General features: G+C 34.6%; 1 protein-coding gene across 3 annotated transcripts in view; it reads left to right on the forward strand.

The window, feature by feature from the left end:
• Positions 1 to 20592, forward strand: part of YES1 (YES proto-oncogene 1, Src family tyrosine kinase) — a 44786-nt gene extending 24194 nt beyond the window's left edge. For all 3 annotated transcript variants that reach the window (XM_081951566.1, XM_081951567.1, XM_081951568.1), the window contains exons 4-12: positions 1254 to 1352; positions 3394 to 3497; positions 3601 to 3750; positions 3869 to 4024; positions 4316 to 4495; positions 7754 to 7830; positions 13578 to 13731; positions 15045 to 15176; positions 15885 to 20592. In XM_081951566.1, the coding sequence (XP_081807692.1) occupies positions 1254 to 1352; positions 3394 to 3497; positions 3601 to 3750; positions 3869 to 4024; positions 4316 to 4495; positions 7754 to 7830; positions 13578 to 13731; positions 15045 to 15176; positions 15885 to 16093 (1261 nt within the window). In that variant the 3' untranslated portion in view covers positions 16094 to 20592. The remainder of the gene's footprint in view (positions 1 to 1253; positions 1353 to 3393; positions 3498 to 3600; positions 3751 to 3868; positions 4025 to 4315; positions 4496 to 7753; positions 7831 to 13577; positions 13732 to 15044; positions 15177 to 15884) is intronic.
• The last annotated feature ends 611 nt before the right edge of the window (positions 20593 to 21203 follow it).

Here is a 21203-nt window from a genome sequence, read left to right on the forward strand (position 1 = left end):
TTTTTCATCTCATTAAGAGAATTTTGTTTTTCAATTATTCTTCTGTAAAATGCCCATTTTTGGTTGACAATAATAATATTTGAGACATTAGAAGTTTTGAGATTTTTTTTTTTTATCCATCTGTTTATTTTGGTCGCCACGATGTAAAAAAGATGTGGAGACTCTAGAAAGAATGCAGAGAAGAGCAACAAAGATGATTAGGGGACTGGAAATTAAAACATATGAAGAACGGTTGCAGGAATTGGGTATGTCTAGTTTAATGAAAAGAAGGACGAGGCGTGACATATTAGCGGTGTTCTGATATCTCAGGGGTTGCGACAAAAAAGTGGGGATCATTCTATTCTCCAAGGCACCTGAGGACAAGAAGCAATGGATGGAAACTAATCAAGGAGAGATGCAACCTAGAAATAAGGGGAAATTTACCTCCAGAAGTTGTGGGTGCTCCAACACCGGAATTTTAAAGAAAAGATTGGACAACCATTTGTCAGAAATGGTGTAGGGTTTCCTGCTTGAGCAAGGGGTTGGGCTAGAAGATCTCCAAGGTCTCTTCCAACTCTGTTATTCTGTTTTTTATTTATCGCGTGCTTACTAGAGAAAGAAAACAAACCATTCTTCCCAGAGGAGGGCTTCAAAAATTTCAGCAACTGGTTCTCTGCCTGGGTGCTCGGTGGGCATGTCAATGGTGGGGGTGGCCTATTCATCCTCCTGCACCACAGCGGGGGAGGGGGGATTTTTTGCCTTCCCCAGGCTCCAGAGGCTTTCCTTGAGTCTCTGGGAAAGCGAAGACTTTGTCCGCTGGGCTCCGGAAGCGCTCGGGAGGACAGAAATGGGTCCATTTACAGCCTTCCAGAACTTCTCATACACCCCAGCCTCCGCACAGGCCGTGCACTTACCCTCGCATCCAAAATGGGCCACATGGAGACTCCTGGGAGGGGAGGTGCGAGGTGGGAGGGCCCAGCCAGGGGTGGGATTTGGGGATTCTCCGAACCAGCCATAACATTAGCTACAGGTTCTCCTATAGCAGCCCACCCCTGATTCTTCCTATTGTATGGTATTTCCCTACATAGGACAAACAACAATTCCATTAAGGTCTAACTGATGTGCTATTTCATAGATGTAAACAGTCATCTAAGTTAAGATGATGGTGGTGATCTATCAGTTCACAGTATTTCATAATTGAAAATGATTTTACTATTGTTGTTCATATTTATTCAGTTGTAATTACATTTTTTCCTGTCCTTCCTTTCCCTTAGGGAAGGAGACTGGTGGGAAGCAAGATCTATTGCAACAGGAAAGAGTGGCTACATTCCTAGCAATTATGTGGCTCCGGCAGATTCCATTCAAGCAGAAGAGTAAGACTTTATAATGTCTTTAATCATTTTTATCTCTAGTTATTCAGTAGCATTCAGTATAATTTAATACGTCTATTCAAAAGAACTATTAGATGCAAGAGGTCTTCGATTACAGCACTTACACGAGTAAACAAAATTAATATCTTATATTTTATATAGACTGACTTTCTTAAAATGTATGTTTAGATTATTTTTAGAATAAATAATTCAATTTCACATGTGTTAAAAACATACTCCCAACAGTAACAATAACAAAAAAACTGTGTACGAAAAAGAAAAGCAAAAAGAAAAAGACCCAGACATACAACATTAAACATAAAAAAAATCCACAGTCGTTGGATGCTGAAAAAAAAATAAACCTAATTAATTCTCCTTACCTACATAATAGATCTGCAAATAGTCACAAGATTTCTCATTCTTATTTAATAAGAAAAATATATTGACCTATATATCACCTCCTCATCATAGAGACTTCACCGTATTTCCGACTTCACTTAAGAGAAAGAAGGACTAGGGGAGACATGATAGCAGTGTTCCAATATCTCAGGGGTTGCCACAAAGAAGAGGGATTCAAACTATTCTCCAAGGCACCTGAGGGTAGAACAAGAAGCAATGGGTGGAAACTAATCAAGGAGAGAAGCAACTTAGAACTGAGGAGAAACTTCCTGACAGTTAGAACAATTAATCAGTGGAACATCTTGCCTCCAGAAGTTGTGAATGCCCCAACACTGGAAGTCTTTAAGAAGATGTTGGATAGCTATTTGTCTGAAACGGTATAGGGTTTCCTGCCTAGGCAGGGGGTTGGACTAGAAGACCTCCAAGGTCCCTTCCAACTCTACTATTGTATTGTATTGTATATTCTGATGGAACAGTTTTCTGTTGGAAACATTCCAAATCTGTATTGGTGTGTGTAAGATGTACAACCTTTAAAGCTTGGTATACTTTTTGCAAAGTTTAGTTGCTAGTTAGTCCTTAACATTGCCACAAGCTGCTTCCTTAAATATTCTGGCTAGTTTCTGAGCTTAGAAGTACATCTAAGCATATTGTTAAAGTTCCCTTGACCTAGAATTGCTTATAAACTTTGCGATTGCCAGGCTAGAAAGCAACAGACCATGAGTTCAAGTCCTGCCTTAGCTGTGAAAGCCAGCTTGGAGACCTTGGGCTAATCACCTCCGCCCCTCAGCGCAACCCACCTGACAGGGTTGTTGTTGTTGTGGGGAAAATAGAAAAAAGTTATGTTGGGTATGTTTTCTGCCTTGAATTATTTATAAAAATAATAAAGAAAATAAATAAATAATATCTCCTTTGTAACTCAGCAGGTTCAGATATGCAGCTTTATTTTATTGCTTGTTTATATGGCATTATTGTCACTCAAATGCAATATAGTACTTCCACTGACACAATGCTTGGCGTGCTTGGTAATTTTAAAAAAATTAACAAAACCACATTTAAAGCAGAAAGCACACAGGAACAACAAAATGACAAAACAATACTTTCAGGTTTCACCTGTAGTTGCTTTAGTCCAACTGACTTGTCTTGTTTTTCTTCAAAATTTTAAACCAGTGTTTTGGGCTATCTGCTCTTGGAACTCTCCATGTACTATTTAAAACTAGTTTGTTACTGAATCTTGAATGGAATAGATAAGACATGGTCTTGTTTTGTTTTTGGAATAAAAGTACTAGATCAGGAGTGTCCAAACTTGGGAACTTTAAGACTTGTGGACTTCAACTCCCAGAATTCCCCAGCCAGCATGGCTGGGGAATTCTGGGAGTTGAAGTCCACAAGTCTTAAAGTTCCCAAGTTTGGACTCCCCTGTACTAGATCATATCTTCCTTGTAGAAGAATCTGTGTGATCCTATCACATTTAGAAGCAACTTTGGTTTCTTGTCTATTTTAAAAGTACAAAGATGGAATTAGATGGAAAGCTCCTGTTATAATGAATGCTCCACGGTCTCATCTTTGCAATTTAATACCGTTGCTATGTTAATCAAATATTGCAACTGAATCTTTTCTTGAACATATTTCTCTTTCGACTTTTTAGATGGTATTTTGGTAAAATGGGCAGGAAAGATGCAGAAAGATTACTTTTAAATCCTGGGAATCAACGTGGTATCTTTTTAGTCCGAGAGAGTGAAACTACAAAAGGTATCTATCTTTAACTTTATGACTGAATAAATTAAATTATAATGAATTTGTAATTTTTTTAATAAATGTGTTTACAGAATCAAATATTAAATTATTTTTTTAGGTGCTTATTCCCTTTCTATACGTGACTGGGATGAGATTAGAGGTGATAATGTGAAACACTATAAAATTAGAAAACTTGACAATGGTGGATATTATATAACAACAAGAGCACAATTTGAATCTTTACAAAAGCTGGTCAAACACTATACAGGTAGGTCCTAAAAACTATAGCTGATCGTAGAAGTAAATTATATCCCAATGAATATATTTGTGAGAAGGGTATACTTTAAAATACATGACTATATAAGAAATGTTTCTCTGATTGCTAGATCATGCTGATGGCCTGTGTCACAAATTAACAACTGTGTGTCCAACTGTGAAACCTCAGACACAGGGCTTAGCAAAGGACGCCTGGGAAATCCCTAGAGAATCCTTGCGGCTAGAAGTTAAGCTTGGCCAAGGATGCTTTGGTGAAGTTTGGATGGGTAAGTGTTACTTGGGAGAACCGTAACTCTTATCATTAAATCTAAGTGCCTTAACATCTCCCGATTTTAAAAAAGGATTTTAGATTGCTGAAATGGAAAACATCTGCCTAAGAATTAGATAATCACTTTAAATCATTTATAAACAATAGACTAAAGGCACAAATTGTTTTTAACTTCTGTTCAATATTTTTTTAAATGGATTATTTTACAAATACCGACCCTGCTGCAACATTAATATTACACTGAAAATCTTTGTATTGTAACCGATAATATAATGCATTTATTACATAGGAACATGGAACGGAACAACAAAAGTTGCAATCAAAACTCTAAAACCTGGTACAATGATGCCAGAAGCTTTCCTACAAGAAGCTCAGATCATGAAGAAATTAAGGCATGATAAACTTGTTCCACTTTATGCTGTAGTTTCGGAGGAGCCTATCTACATTGTCACTGAATTCATGACAAAAGGTACATTTTACCTCTATACTGAAAATAAATAGGAAAAAAGAGTATTGTATGAATTTACTATTTAATTATTAGAACAGAATAGACAGAAAAGTATTTTAATATGGTAGATATTTAGAAGTGTCTACCAAGGTTGTCATTGTAGATTGTTAAGTCAGAGTTAGAAAATAGTGTGGTGGGCTGCACCTAGGAAGTTTAGTTATGGCAACAGGTTTCTTTCTTTCTGTTTTTTTTGGGGGGGGTTCATTTTTGTATAATATTGGTTTTATATCATTGTTGTGAGAAACCCAAAATTATGGTTCTAAAGTGGCAATCAGATTTTTAAATTAAATAAGTAAATTTTTCCCTGAAAAAAAGACAAACTATCATTTATAGTATTATTTTCTTAATACCTTTGCTGGCAGTCAGCAGGAAACATATTCAGGAAGCATTTGCCAGGTGTACATAAAAGGCATTAATAGAGTCAGATTTTTACATGAATTAATTATTAAATTAAAAGTATGTGGTATAATAATAATAATAATAATAATAACAACAACAACAACAACAACAACAACAACAACAACAACAACAACAACAACAGTGATACCTATTGCCATCATGGCACTTGGTACCATGTCCAAGAATTTTATAAGATAAATCAACAAATTGCAACTTCCTGCAATGACACCAGCCGAACTGCAAAAAACTGCAACTTGGAACATCATATATTTGAAGAAGGTACTCGGTTGATACCTAGGATGCTGGCAGCAACCCGTATCAATCATTAGTACCAGTCAATGGTATTTGTGATGCATTTTTGAATGTTCAGTTGACTGTGTTTCATATTTAATTAATAAAGAATAATAATCATAATCATAATAATTCCTAGTATGTCCTACAAAGATCAGAATATGTTTGTAGGGATAATAGGATTCCTTACATGAATAACGATATAGCTCTGTGGACAAGGATTATCCTTCTTTAAAGAAAGAAGCTGTTTGTGGAAACAAACCATATGTAAGATTATTTATTCCGTTCCAAAAAGAAAACTGATGTACTTTAAGAGTGTCTCAGATCAGATACCTAAATTATGCCCATGAGCAAATGTAACACTAAACTGTATTCTGAGGACTTCAACAGTCACAATGGGAAACAGGAAATGTTTGCTTTTATTTTCATCTACCTGGAGATTGTTATTGTCCCGATAAGGAACTATAGATGTTATGAAGCATTATTTAAGGAATTGCTGTATTATAACTTGCTTGAATAAAGTTCAATATAGTTAATATTATGTATAGTACTCAGTTATATATTAAACCACAATTTCATTAGCTGAAAATGAAAGCAAACTCTTTTAGTCATATGTTGTGGAAGAGGAAAGAATCCACAAAAGCATAATGTTTGTGTGAGTCATTGGTTCTCCAGTGATACACACAGCACAGATATAACTCAGAGGTTGCTTAGATGGCACACAGAGGAAATCATTGGAACTTTATTTACCGTATTTTTCAGAGTATAAGACACACTTTTTTCCCTCAAAAAAAGAGGATGATAATCTAGGTGCGTCTTATATACTGAATACAGCATTTTTAGCCTCCCGAAACCCTGTCTCCTTTGCAAAAATGCAGTGGATAGCCTTTAGGAGGCTTCCAGGGTACTCCTGGGGGCTGGGGAGCGCAATAATTAGCAAAAATGGACCATTTCCCCCCCCCCCCCAGCAGCACTCCATAATCATCCTAAAGGCTATGCATGCCCTTTTTTGGAGGAAAAAAACCAGGCCCATTTTCATGAAAAACCAGCCATTTTTTGCTCATTTTTGCCCCCCCCCCAGCCCCCAGGAGCACTCTATAAACCTCCTAAAGGTATGCATGCCCCTTTTTTAACAAAAAAGGGGTCCATTTTCGCAAAAAATGGGCCCTTTTGGGGAGGTCTGCAGAGTGCAAAAACTTTTTTTTTAATTTCTCTCTTCAAAATCTTGGTGCATCTTATACTCCAAAAAATATGGTACTTCTTCCAAATTTATCCTAAATGGGAGCTGTAAGAAACAAATTGATATTATAAATGAAAAAGAGGTTTTTGTCAAGGTGAGATCCAGGGTATTTTACAGATTAATTGATGGGACATAAGATATGAAAGACTTAAAACACAGATAAACCTTTAATTACAACAATTTGTATAGTGACCCTTCAAAGCTACAACGGCACTGAAAAAAGCGATTTAGGATCATTTTTCACACGATCATTACAGCATCCTTATGGTCAAGTAACCAAATTCAGAAACTTGGCAACTGATTCATATTTATGATGGTTGCGGTATCCCAGGATCATGTGTTAACTTTTTGTGTCATTCTAACATAGCAAAATCGGAGGAAAGCTAGATTAGCTTAACAACTGTGAGACTAATTTAAAAACTAGTTATTTGCTTAACAACTGTGGCAAGAAAGGTCGTAAAATGGGGCAAAATTCTCTGAACAAATGTCCCATTTAACAATGAAAATTGTTATGAGCTTTATATAGGGCCTAAAGTATTTTTAATAAATTCAAACAATGGGAACTTGCTGCCAAAAATAAAAAGAAAACCGGGGCTGAAAACAGTATCCCGGTGGTGAGAAAGTGAAATAGAGACTTCTCATCAGTTTATTTTCTAGTAAAGGCATGTTTTGTCATTGGCTACTTCCTTCCTTTGCAGAAGTATTGTGAATAGGCAATACTCCTATGGCAGCCATGTTGTGGAAACTGCTTACACATTCAGAGTAATCTTAATATTCCTATCCTCACAAGACCTGAATAGATGCTTATCTCTAATCCAGGTGCTAATGTATATATTTCTTGAAGTGACACTACTTGACTTCTGCCTGTGGCATAGAAAATAAATCCAATATTGAATTCATATTTATTTGCATATGTAACTTCTGAACAAATAAAAGTGGGATATAAATTGATAAATAAAAACAAATAAACCATACAAATTATGACATCTGCTCTTAGGAGGATGAGGAAACCTCACGTATACAGCCATTATGTTTAAATTGTTGTAAATATCTGTTAACACTGTCATATATCCAAAGCATTTGGTTAAATATGTTTTATTTTGTATATGCCCAAAATGGCTACTAATTCCAAAATACTACATTGTAACCATGCTTTTTATAATAGAATTTTATTTTAACTATGCCTGAAGTAAGTGTAGATTTTGAAACGGAACTATTACTAAAGTACTGTCATACCATTACTATAACTGAATTAAAGAAAACACTGCTGTTTTTGTGTCTTTCTGTAGGAAGCTTACTAGATTTCCTTAAGGAAGGAGAAGGAAAATATTTAAAGCTTCCACAACTGGTGGATATGGCTGCACAGGTACTTCTTAAAATATACCGATTACTAAAACATTCCAATATTACAACCATTGACTAATATAGAAAAGGCTAAAAGTGGTTTCCCATTCTGTCAATGGTCTGATTATAACCATAGATCTTCAAGTGGTCCTCTGTATAGGGTTGTGCCTGCATGTTAGGGCATTCTGGAACATTCTCTGGTTCGGTGTTTTTTGGTGAGAAGATTCTGTAAAGCAGAATTTTTTAAAGTTTTTGCCATTACACCTTCCCTTTAGTACAGGGGTCTCCAACCTTGGCAACTTTAAGACTTCTGGGCTTCAACTCCCAGAATTCCTCAGCCAGCAAAGCTTGAAGTACACAAGTCTTAAAGTGGCCAAGGTTGGAGACCCCAGCTTTAGTATAACTTTAATATACACAACTCCCCTAAAAATCTAAACACCAAAATGAGTACAAATGAACAATGAAAACAATACAATGAGACTTTGGGAAAGGTAGATTTTTTTGTAACAATGTAACTATAAGGTACTTCACATGTCCCCTGGACATTGTCTGCACCTCCCCAAGGGAATTACACCTTGGAAAAGCCTCATCTAAAGTGTCTGCCCACACTGAACTCCTCAGATTGCCAGTATGATCAAAGAAAGTATCCCCGCAGTGGGTTACATGGTGAATCAACATGACAGGTAACATGTAAGCAACCTTTTGTTATCATTTGTGGGTTTTTATGGATGATACGTGTTGGGCCTTTTTCAGAAATACTTATAAGTAATGGCAGGAGCAGATAAGCATTCTAAGATTGTAGATTTCCAATGAGTGTCTCACCTCAAAACTAATAAAACCAACATGATTCCAGTACTCAGTTCCAGTGATTACTATGTGCCAAATGCAAACCTATTTATAGTGAAATCAATGTTTTGTGTCTTGTGCTCACATGTACACAGTGCAATGCCTCCCAAATTTTCTCTTTTGGGCAAGTAACATGGTTTCTATTTATTACTCATTATGGGAATACTAGCTGATAACCCGGAGTTGCCCAGGTATTTATTTATGAGAGGAAAATGTCTGGACCAAACATAATTTCTGGATTTTCCCCCTTACCAGAGGGAGGTCTCTTCTGGAGTACTGTGAAGCCATTACCGTGGCAACTCCACTGCGGTGTACAGTAGAAGCCATTTTATGGCAGTACAGTAGAATCCATTTGAAGGCACAACAGGCTGTATCATAATAGAACACACCCTGAGGGGTGTTTTACCCCCACAGTATTTTTCTCTAGAGAGTAAGTCAGCTGTGTACCAAGTTTGGTTGAAATTGCTCGAGGTTTTCCAGAGTTATGCTTGAACATACACACACACAGCCGTGTGTGTGTGTGTGTGTGTGTGTGTAAAATAAAGAATATTAATCTCATTTCATGCTATTTACTTCTATGAACACAATGAATGGGAGAAGAGCTATCTTATCAATGATCATATCAAAATGAGTGAAATAATAGCAGATTCAAAACTGCTATAATCTAGGCTCCACAAATGCAGATGTTATAGACATAACGGAAGCCCTTAATATGTGATTCAGCCATTGCAGTAATTGCCCACAAACAACAGGTGGCACAAGCAGTTGTTGTAGTTTGTCAAATAAAATCATTTCAATAAAATAGTGGGAAAACTGCTGTTAAGCAGCAAATGAAAGATGGTTGAGTCAAATGAGATTATTTCATGCTGTCAAGATAACAGACAAAAGTCCTTTTCATATTTAAATGGTTGTTTTAATGTGGCTGGTCAAATAAGGGAGGAAAGCTGAAAAAACAATATTCTCACAAGGACATTAGAAAATATGTTCAGAATGAAGGTAGAATCAAGACACAAAGTAGCTTTGTTCTTAGCTACAAAATGTACAATGAGGCAATTCTTTAGAAGCAACTAGTTTGCTTGGAAAAAATATTGGCATATTTTGAAGATGTAACAACTGTCCAGAATGTTACTTTAAAGGGTAACCTATGGAATGAAGTGATAGTTACAGAGTTGAACAGTGGAGACAAGTTGAGAAAGCAGCAAATAGTCTTTCCATTGTGGGTGAACTTTGATGCCAGAAAATTGATGTGACAAATTGACGTGTAATTTGAGGATTAAAAAAAAGTATAAAATGTGAGAAATCCACCATCGTGTCTGTGAAAGACTGATAATCACCAAATAATTTTAGTGCATATGAAGATTTTTCTTTTTTAAGAACAAAGAAATTGTGAAACTAATTCCACAGAGCAAAACACAGCCACTGGCTCTTTACAGCTTTTAGGTAATTCAGATAGCCCACTCTACCTTGTTAAAAAGGCATAGCAGATTGTTTCCAAAGAAAGCTATCATTTGTACAAAGGTAACAAAGATGTAAGTGGCTGATTTTCCAAGCCCTCAGTCATAGCATTTGGAATCTTGGATGGTGCATATGGCTTCCACCTGAGAATACTGTAGGGGATTCTTGTCAAGAAAATTATGTTGAAACTTGCTCTTGGCTAAATACAATAGGTCTGTGCAGATGATCCTGTCCTAACAAAGCTTCGTGATTATCCTTGTGAGCAGAGGAATCACAGGATACACTTACAATAGGACGTCTGTCCAGTTTGGAAAAAAGAATGCATCTGAGAGAGAAACAGGACGCTTTTGAGAATTACTGCAATATAGTATGCTGTATATCAACGGTTTTGAACATTCATAAAATGATCATTCCCAAACCATAAAAAATTCTGTCAAAGAAATACGATTGCAATATCAAATCCTGTGCCACAGTACAAATATATCTGAGCATATATGCTACAACAATTCATCTTTAAGGAGGTGAACTACTATTAAAAATGTGCTCTGAAATATACCAGCGCTAGGGTAGACTGCACTAATGGAGTCCCTCTGGGCTAGGCTGGAGTGTAACAGTAGATTCTTTTTTGTTTATAGACCTCTGAAGGTTATAAATGTGAGGAAGGATCATAAAGTTATATTTACCATCACTTTCATAACTGCAAATGTCTCTAAATGAGGCCATTGTTAAACAAAAACTACCTATATGTTTCTTATTCTTTTCCTTTTAATTACCAACTGCCCAGAGTTGCTGAGGAATTGGGCTGTTCCTTTCTTTTTCTTTTAAGTTTTATTGGATTTGTATATATCAGTATCAAGACATGAACAGTGTGGCCTCTGGGTATAATTCATTTTGATACAAATAATAATAATAATAATAATAATAATAATAATAATAATAATAATAATAATAATAATAATAATAATAATAATAATAATAACAACAACAACAACAACAACAACAACAACATTAATCAAACTTATATAATCCTAGTATTAATTTATATGTTTGTTTTAGTGTGGTTATTCAATATTTCAATGCCAATGATATTATTAAGCATACATACTAATACCATCTTTCAACCTCTAATCTTTCCATATAGTTATTACTTCTATTCTATTATATAAAATATATATCTACTAATATTCCCCCTATTTCTTATTTCTACCTCTATTCTAGCTTCTAGTCAGGTCACCATTACTAATTCTAGTGTTAATACACATGTTTTTATTAAGACATAGTCCTTCATTATTTGGTTTTTCGAAGTCTCAGTACACCATTCTAATACTAATCATCCTATTATTTAAACATACCTAATAATACCATCTTTCAACCTCCATTTTTTCTATCTAACTATTGCTTTATATAAAGGTGTGTATTCTTATTTCTACCTCTATTCTAGGTTTTAATCAGGCCATCATTAATTATATTAGAAAAAAAATTCCTTTCTAGCCATCATCTCTTGCCCATTTTAATACTTCAATTCTTATTCGTTTTTTTTAGCTTGCCTCCCATACTCCTCTCTTGGATCTTTATCTCTATCAGCATCTGTGTCTTCACCATTCAGTCTGACTATTTCTCCCATCTCTATCCTCCTAAGCTGCCAGGTCTCCAGAGTGTCCACCCACACTCCTATCTCCCTTTCAAAATTATCTTTCAGGTTATCCAATTCCATTTTTAAATCTCTTAAGGTGCTTTTCCCTTGATTTGTTACATCAGTCATTATTATCCTTATCGTCTTCTCCTTGTCATCTTCCTTCTTTATTTGCTGGTTTGTCCAGCAAAGGAATTGGAATGTTTCAAAATCAAATAAGTAAAATACAATATTCAACCTTGACTAGTCAATAATAAGAAAGAAACGTGGCCAGGTGCATAATATTCCACTCGATTGAATGCAAATAAACTCCAACTAAATTGAATCTAGGCTCCCCCATATTTACCACACTATCTGGATCAGACAAAGGCTAGATTTTCCCTCAAAGACACAAAGATTTAGGTTAGGTTATGAAATTATGTTGAAATTTAAAAAGAATCGGCCAAGTAGAATGGACCTCTGTCTGCAATTCGGGCAGAGGGGTCAACTTCTCTCTAAATAACTACTATAGGTAGTCCTCACTCAATGACTATTCGTTTCAGATTGAAGTAGCATCTGGGAGAATATGTTTCAGTCTACTAAACTCTAAAGAAGAAATGCAAATAAATAAGTTTCCTATTCTGAAATAGAAGTCAGTAATGCAACACACATAAACACTTTAAAAGAGAATGAAGCTGAAGCATATGGATAACATCTACATAAACGCCCAAGAAAGCCCCCAGTTATCCAGTAAGATACTATGGGGGCTGATATGAAAAATGTCCCCAAAGTAGCGCAGCAGAAGATGAGGTAAATTTATGGTGGAATTCTTCAGCTTTCACTTCACTATTTTCCCAAGTTTGACTTCACTTTCTTATTTTCACCAAGATCAAGTGGCCTGCCCTGATGTCAAAAATGCATGGCTGTTACATTCAAAATAGATATAGGAGAAACTGCTCTTAGATCTCAGAGGGTCAAAGCCAGAGCAGGTATTAAAAATCAGAGTGTAACTGTAAACTTTGTCCCATGAACAAACTTTTGTAGAAGGTAGATATTTACTCTCTGTTTTGGAAATTTGATTTATTTCCAAAACTTACTCTGGAGCGAATTCATCAAATGAGATGTATCTGAAGGATAAAACAGTGATGATAAGTAGGCAAGTAACTCCTTGAAGTGAAAACAAGAACTGAGAATTAATTACCAGTAGTAGGATTTTATCCCTTAAACCAGGGGTGTCCAAACTTGGGAACTTTAAGACATGCTGGCTGGGGAATTCTGGGAGTTGAAGTCCACAAGTCTTAAAGTTCCCAAGTTTGGACACCCCTGACTTAAACCTATGGTTTGCTGAAAGAAGAACAAGGGATGATAGATTAAGAAGTCAAGTCTTGATGAAGAAAAATACAAAGCAAAAACACAAAAACTAGAAAGGACAAAAGAGAAAAAGAAAAGGGAAAAATGTGAAAAATAATGTAGGGAAAGTCTAAAACACAAGTTTTGAGTGGTTACCACGGTGGCAGCCAGAAGAGAATTTCGGGCAATTCAGTGGAAGCAAACACTTTAAGCATGAGCCTCCACCAAAATAGTTAGCTTGAGAATGTTCTAGAAAATTGCTTTACACAAGTGCAACATGCATGTGTAATACGCAGAGAACAAAAAGAATAATGCGTAGACGTTTCTAATTTAAGATTATTTAATTCTGTTGCAAAATAATATTGCTACATGTTATGAAATCTAAACATTGTAAATCTCCTACTGTGTTTGTAACATGTAACTTCAGAATCATTTTCATGATTTTGTATTAAGTATTTCATCGACTGAAAACTGCTTTGTTAATAAGATACTTTTTTTTTTATAAGATTGCTGATGGCATGGCATACATTGAAAGAATGAATTACATTCATAGAGATCTTCGAGCAGCTAATATACTTGTAGGAGATAATCTGGTGTGCAAAATTGCTGATTTTGGATTAGCAAGATTAATAGAAGACAATGAATACACTGCTAGACAAGGTATTTACAATATTCTTTATGTACTATCCAAAATAGTAAATATTGTTTTATTAATATGTATTATCTGAATTCTTGATCTGTACAAGTCAGTTTACGTCTGAAATATTATAGGGTCTCCTGCTTGAGCAGGGGGCTAGACTAGAAGACCTCAAGGTCCTTCCAACCCTGTGCTTCTATGCTCTATGTTCTAGGTTGACTAAGTGCTTTACTAATTTTAATACTTCCTGGGATAGCTGAATGTTCTTTATTTTTTCCATTTACTATAGTCACTAGCAATAGAAACTGGATATTCTCTAAAGTGGATTATTCAATACACTGCTATGTGTTCTAAAACAGTTTTCCGAATTTGTTAACTGACTTATTAACAATATAAATTGCCAAAATAAATCCTTATGTCTTCAAAAGTAAAATTGTTGTTGAACAAGGATTCATTTTATTATCAAACTTTGCAACATACCATGATTCATATTCAGGGTTATTGGCCAAGCAGTTTATAAGTCAAGTTAAGTTTACTTTATTGTCATTGTACCTTATACAATGAAATTAAATGCCATCGTCAGTGCACATTATAACAATAAAAATAAAACACAAACACACATCCTTCACATTCTATACAATTGAATTGAAAACCCGATATTGCATTACTCTTGCACTATACAGGAGAAACAGTATAAAGAAACAGTACAATCTGAACTTCAGATTATAGGCAAGTGCTGAAATTTGCAGTTGTTTATGTACATTCTGCAAGTGATTTGCATAGTAGAAAGAACATTTATGTGCTAGTTTTCCACATATACAGATTAACAATGGCAACTATTTTTTACAGTAGTTACCAACCTGCATACTAAAATGAATATATTTCCTCCATTATCTGGGAAAAACAACCTCAGCCTTGAAAGGAGTACGATTAAACATATGTTTAATTTGACAGTATTACTCACTTTGTTGTCACCCACGCTCTACTCCCACATGTATTCTCAATTAGACTTTTCTCTTTCAGTATAACAAAGATACCTTTGCAGTTGTTTTCCAGCAGAAAGAGTTCCAATCTTCAGATTAGTTCTTACGTTTAATAGAATGGGTGCTATTATAACAATATAAGAGATTATTAAATTATACTTTCCTATATGATGATAGATAGATAGATAGATAGATAGATAGATAGATAGATAGATAGATAGATAGATAGATAAATGATAGATAGAGGATATAAAGATAGAGATATTTTATATAGCACTACCAAAATAATTTTAAAAATTGTTATAAATTATAATATTAAAATGCATTATTTTCAATGTTTATGTATTATCTAGGGGCCAAATTCCCAATTAAATGGACAGCACCTGAGGCTGCACTATATGGTCGGTTTACAATTAAATCTGATGTCTGGTCATTTGGAATTTTGCTGACAGAGCTTGTAACAAAGGGACGTGTGCCATACCCAGGTAAAAGGAGGGGAAAATAATTACTAATGTATTAGTTATATCCTTTCAAAATCTGTTACTTATGCTAAGGGTTATTGGCAATCAGTTGTTCTGATGAAATAAATTGTTTTACCTCATACAATACTTAAGAGAACACCACAGTAAATGCAAACTAGCCATGTTGCAGAAGCTGCAATTCAATGTTTTAAATATATAGAGAGACACTATTTTAAAACATCAAATTCACTGTGTTTATAAATAACAGCCATTATGCCAGATCATTTTTACCAAAGGATTTTAAAGAAATCTAACCTTTGATGAGCAAAATAATTGTGTTGTCTATACAAGTATTTTCTTCCTTGTTTCTTTTATTTTCTTTATTTTCTTTTTTCTTTTCTTTCTACTGTTCTCTTGCATCTCTTTGGAGTGTCTCAGATGAGGCACAAAAATACACCGGGAATACAGTGGGAAACAACAATTGGACATACTACATTAAGCCATTATTGTGTTCAGTAATCCAAATATAAATTCTAGTTTCAAACCATAGTTGGACTTTCCCCAAATAAGCTATAGTTTGGAATAGTTCAGCAAACCACAATTTAAAAATTCTTTAATGTTATGCGTGAATACAACCTATAAATACCCATTCCAAGTAAAGAGTGACAGATTTTTGAAACCCTCTTTCAACTTGATAAAATATAAACATTAAAGCTATTCTTTTAATTTTAGGAATGGTCAATCGGGAAGTTTTAGAGCAAGTGGAACGTGGATATAGAATGCCTTGTCCTCAGGGATGCCCAGAATCTCTCCATGAATTAATGAAACTTTGTTGGAAGAAAGATCCCGATGAAAGGCCAACGTTTGAATACATTCAGTCTTTCTTAGAAGATTATTTTACTGCTACGGAACCACAGTACCAGCCTGGAGACAATTTATAAATTGATGGCTTACATCCCATGCACAAACATGCCAAATGTAGAGTACTTTTTTAAAAAAAAAAATTCCTTGCTAATTGGAAGAACTCAAAAGAAGGCAAATTGCAATTTGCATGCTCTTGTTAGCTGGCAAACTGGAATTCTGAAATACGGTTGCACAAAACCACTTTTTAAAGTGTTATAATACCTAAATGTATCAATGATATATTTTTCTCCCATATTATATCAGGGTCCAAAAGAAATACACTGAAACAAATGGGCGGTAAAATTAGCATTGCTATAACAAGTGGAGCTGCTGATTTCTTCTTTTTTTTTCCTAACATTTAAGTCATTATTAAAGGCAACATCAGCTATTTAAATAAACCTATGAATGAAAATGGTCAAATAATAACAATAACAAAATAGTTTATGGGACCAACAATACTATTATGTTAGAGTTAAGCTTTAATATAAAGTTTTCTTCTAGGGGCTCATTTTCTAGGGTAGCTCTCAGCAGATGCCAACACCTGACCAACCTTCTCTGACCTTAGAAATGAGACTTGATTAGTTTTAGGAATACTGTGGCTGTAGGCTAGATAGGAAAATGGAAAAAATATGGATGAAGAAAATGATAAATTAATCCTGTATTGTTGCCAAGAATACTATAAGGACATGCATGTGAAGACACCAAGAGTCTACTTCAACTCAAAAAACAATTTACTTTTAAAGCAAGTAATTTATGATAAACTTGATTAAATACTAGACCTCAATAATGGAACTGAAAAGCATGTTGCACTGTGCTGAAACTTTATATTACTATACCATAACTGGAAAGTAGCATATTTTATTTCCTACATAGTTAAATTAAGAATGAAATTAACTTCAGAAACCATTAACTCATTTTGCAATTAAATTACTAGAGTACAATGTTAAACCTGAAACTGCAAAATGCAATCAGAGGGATAAGGTTAAGATAACATCTTAACCTTCAAGATGTAGTGTTTCAAAGTTCCAATTCTAGTGAAACATGTCCCTGGTTTTTATTTTTTTTAGAAGGCACATCTGAAAAAGGAAATAAAGTGGCAAATGCTTATGAAGGTTATCCAATTAAAATGTTCAGGGATTCACTAGATTGCACAGCTTCTATTTGTTACGTATCTCTGTCAAAGCATTTATGAAAAATACTGTTTTAAGATCTGAGAGCCCATCAGTGGATCAGATCGAGATCTGAATGAAATGAACTTCTTATGTTGGCAGACATAGCGTCCTCGTGCTATTCTGAAACATCCTCCAACCCCCACAATATACTTTGATGGAGGTAAAAGATGGAGGGATTGGTGTGAATTGTTTCCCCATTTTTGCAGTTCACAGAGTTGTCAGAATTCTGGATTTAGCCCAACATAGTAAGTGTTGGGATAATGATAGCTGGACAGTAGCCCGTCTTTCTAACAATAAACAGTAATTTACAGTCAACTAGATAATAAATGGTTGCATATTGGTTCATAAAACTCTTCACTAAAGATCAAAAAGCTGTTATTAGAATGGACTGAATCCATCTCCTCCTTGCATTTCGTGAGAGAAGTTGGACTTTTCATAGACATGTATAGCTTTAAACTATAGGAACAGACCTTGCACCTAAACCAAATTCAACTAATGATATTAAAACTGCACCCATACACTACTCACGAGTAAACTGGGGAGTAGGAGCTATCATAACCTCTATCATATCAAGCAATAAAATCATCTTGGCATTTTAGAATTTTCCACTCGAAACAAATGTTGGACTTCAAAGCTTTTCTGTGAAAATGATCATTACTGCTATCAGAAAAACCACACAGACAATGTTCTGGTGAAACCTACCGTATTTTTTGGAGTATAAGATGAATCTTTTTCCCTCAGAAAAGAAGCTGAAAATCTGGGTGCATCTGATACACATTTGCATCCCGAAACCCTGCCCCCTTCACCAAAATGGCTGTGCATAGCCTCTATGAAACTTTTAAAGAGCTCCTGGGGGTGGGGAGGGCAGAAATGAGCAAACAAATGGCCTGTTTTTTGCTCAATTTTACCCCTCCTCCCAGGCCCCCAGGAGCACTATAAGCTTCCTAAAGGCTATCCATGCCCCCTTTTTTTTTTTTTACAAAAAATGGGCCCGTTTGGGGGGGGAAATGGGCCATTTTTGGGGCCCACCAGCTCTCCAGGGGCACTCTGCAAGCCCCCTAAAGGCTATTCATGCCTTTTTTGGGGGGGGAAATGGGTCCCTTTTTGTGAAAAACAGGCCATTTTGGGTAGGTTGGCAGAGTGCAAAAACTTTTTTTGTGTTCTTCAAAACTTTGGTGCGCCTTATACTTCAAAAATACTGTATATAAACTTATAAAATTGTGCGTAATCAAGTGGCATTTTCTTTTCCCATTTATACATCCCATAACTTTGAAATTTTGAAAGGGCTCTATGTAGCAAATAATACAGGATTGTAATTTCTTTTATATTCTGAAATAGGTAGTGCAGTTGTGATTATGTAATAATGCATATGCCAGAAAACTAGTCTGGTGTTATTTGGATTTTAATTAAAAATGCAACAAATCATTGTAACAAATGTATAGTAAGGAAATTTAAAAAACAGTAATTTAAGGAGTTTATTGAAGAAAAAATATGTATTTTTAAGCGTTATACTTTCCATGTTTGTTTTTCCTTGTTTTATAGTGTATTACCTCAAGATTTTAATGTGAGCAAATAATTCAACACAACACTTTTCTATATATAGTAATACATGTAAAAGTGTGATTATTTTTATAAAACATGATGTTGAATTTGTTTCACAAGATTGTTTTTAAAGTTTGAATTACAAAATTATTTTTTAAGAAAATTACCTGATAAGTTCCAAGTTGCTTTGAAATGAAACAATCCTATATATACTTATCTGGGATGAAGTTTAATTAACTAAATGTAATTGACTCAGTGAGATTTACAAGTTGACATACATAGCACTGCTCCATTTCTTTTTATATTTCTTGATCTTTAGAGAATAATCTGAAGTATGTTGTTTTATTTTGCGTTTGTTAGAAGATTACACAAGTCTACATAATACATCATCTTGCAGGTGCCATGATTCACTTATAAGATTTTTTTTGCCCTAGAAATATTAGAAATTGTTTTAGTCCTTTTTCTGGATAGGTTTGCATATCAAAATAAGCCAAAGCAAGCATGCTTTATTATTGCATGGATACTGATGCTTCTTCTATCAGTATAAGCTAAGCAAATCAAGAAACGTCCAATATTGATTTACTTAATCTTGCTAAGTGAATAACAAGCTCAAGATCACAAATCAAGAATTTGAAATCAGAAATTATTCCTGATTTGCATTTTTGCCTGCTGAAAATATAAAGCAGCCAAAGATCCTAGCCTAGAAGCAATTAAATAAAGCATGATTAAGTTTTCTTGATTTGTTTAACTGGTATCTAATAGCAGAAGGAGCTAAGCCAGACAGTGTGCTTTCTTTCCCAGAAAGTCTCTTTCCCCTGTATGAAACTGGAATGCTATTTCTTTAAAATGCACTGTCATCTTCCATTAAATATTGGAAAACACTAACCATTACATGTGCATAAGGCACTTTGTTATATTTGCTAACATTGTAAATGTGTGCATAAGGCACTTTGTTACTTTACAAAAACAATTTGATATACATACATCTCATGGTCTTTGGGATTAAGTGTCTCTGTTTAGAAATGTTGATGGATATTGTATGATGGGCTCTCACACAAAAAAAAAACGTTTAAGAAGATGAAGTATGTTTCCTCAATCTTGAAGACAAGTGAAGGGTGGAGAAGGAGCTGCCTGTAACAATGTTATAGTAATTCCAAGTACAGATCTTGGAATTTCCTCTTCCTCAGATATGTGATTTGTTGGTTAACTGGTGGGAAAGTACTGTAGCCCCCTTTTGTCTGGGTGGTAATTTTCCTACTAAATTAATTGTCCTTTATTGGACTGGGAGCAATAAGCACAATTTCTGTACATTTTCAGTTTGAAATAAAGGGAGCCACAATTTTCTGATTTGGCTCCTAGTTTTGTTGGAACTTTCAATGGGAAAGTCCAATATAACCTCACATTATTTTTTGTGAATTTTATTCCATGCCTTCTCACAATCTTATTCCTCTGTCAATACTGTATAGCATGACCCAGCATTTCCAGGAACACTGTATTTTTTTTAAAAGTAGAATTACTAGAACAATTTTCAGAATATAAATGCAAATTTATTACATGTTCAATTCCTATGTCTATTGGATTTTCAGCACTTCCTGTACTGTAAGCATTGTTAATCAGTTCAGAATGATTTTTATATTGTATTGAAAACTATTGTGTAACATTTCTGATAGAAACTGTAGTGCAAGCCTTGTGTATCAGTTTTGTTGCAGCTACATTGTGTGGTAACCTTTTGTTTGGTTTTCCTATCATACTATATTGACAAGCTTAAATATTTTTAATATTTTATTACTTTTGCATAATTAAACTTCCCAAAGCTTAATAAATTAGTGCATCTTCTGTTACTAAAGCAGAAAAATTGATTAATATTGTATGGGAATTGAAACAGAATAGCTTTTCTTCAGCAACTCTTATAAGTGCATCCCCAACACTATGTCTGTAGCATGATACATGTTGACATTCTAACATCCCTCTAAATTTGTTATGGAGCCCAAAATAGTATTTATCAGCTGTGAAATAGAAACTGGTATTCAGGACACTTGTCCTTCCAAAAGTTTCAATAATTAAAAATTCTAAACTATACTTGCAATAGTAAATTTATTACATTTTCAATTCCTATGTTTATTGGATTTTCAGCACTTCCTCTACTGTAACTATTGTTAATACAATAGTAAATTATATTTTAGAAAATTATAGTACACATGCTTATGCCATCATATATACTATTATTGCGCAATAAAATCGAGCCTAAATGCAATTATGTCAAATTGCACAGTTAATTAATATATAATTATATAATATATAATTAATATATAACTTATGAATTGAACCAGTTTAACAGTAACATTTTTAATTGACATGTGTCACTATGCATACTACTGTTATGCAATAAAATTAAGCCAAAATTAACTTGGAGTTAACATCCCGTGATGACTTT

This window comes from Natrix helvetica (assembly GCF_964273705.1).
Source record: "Natrix helvetica genome assembly, chromosome: 4".
Classification (NCBI taxonomy): Eukaryota; Metazoa; Chordata; class Lepidosauria; order Squamata; family Natricidae; genus Natrix; species Natrix helvetica.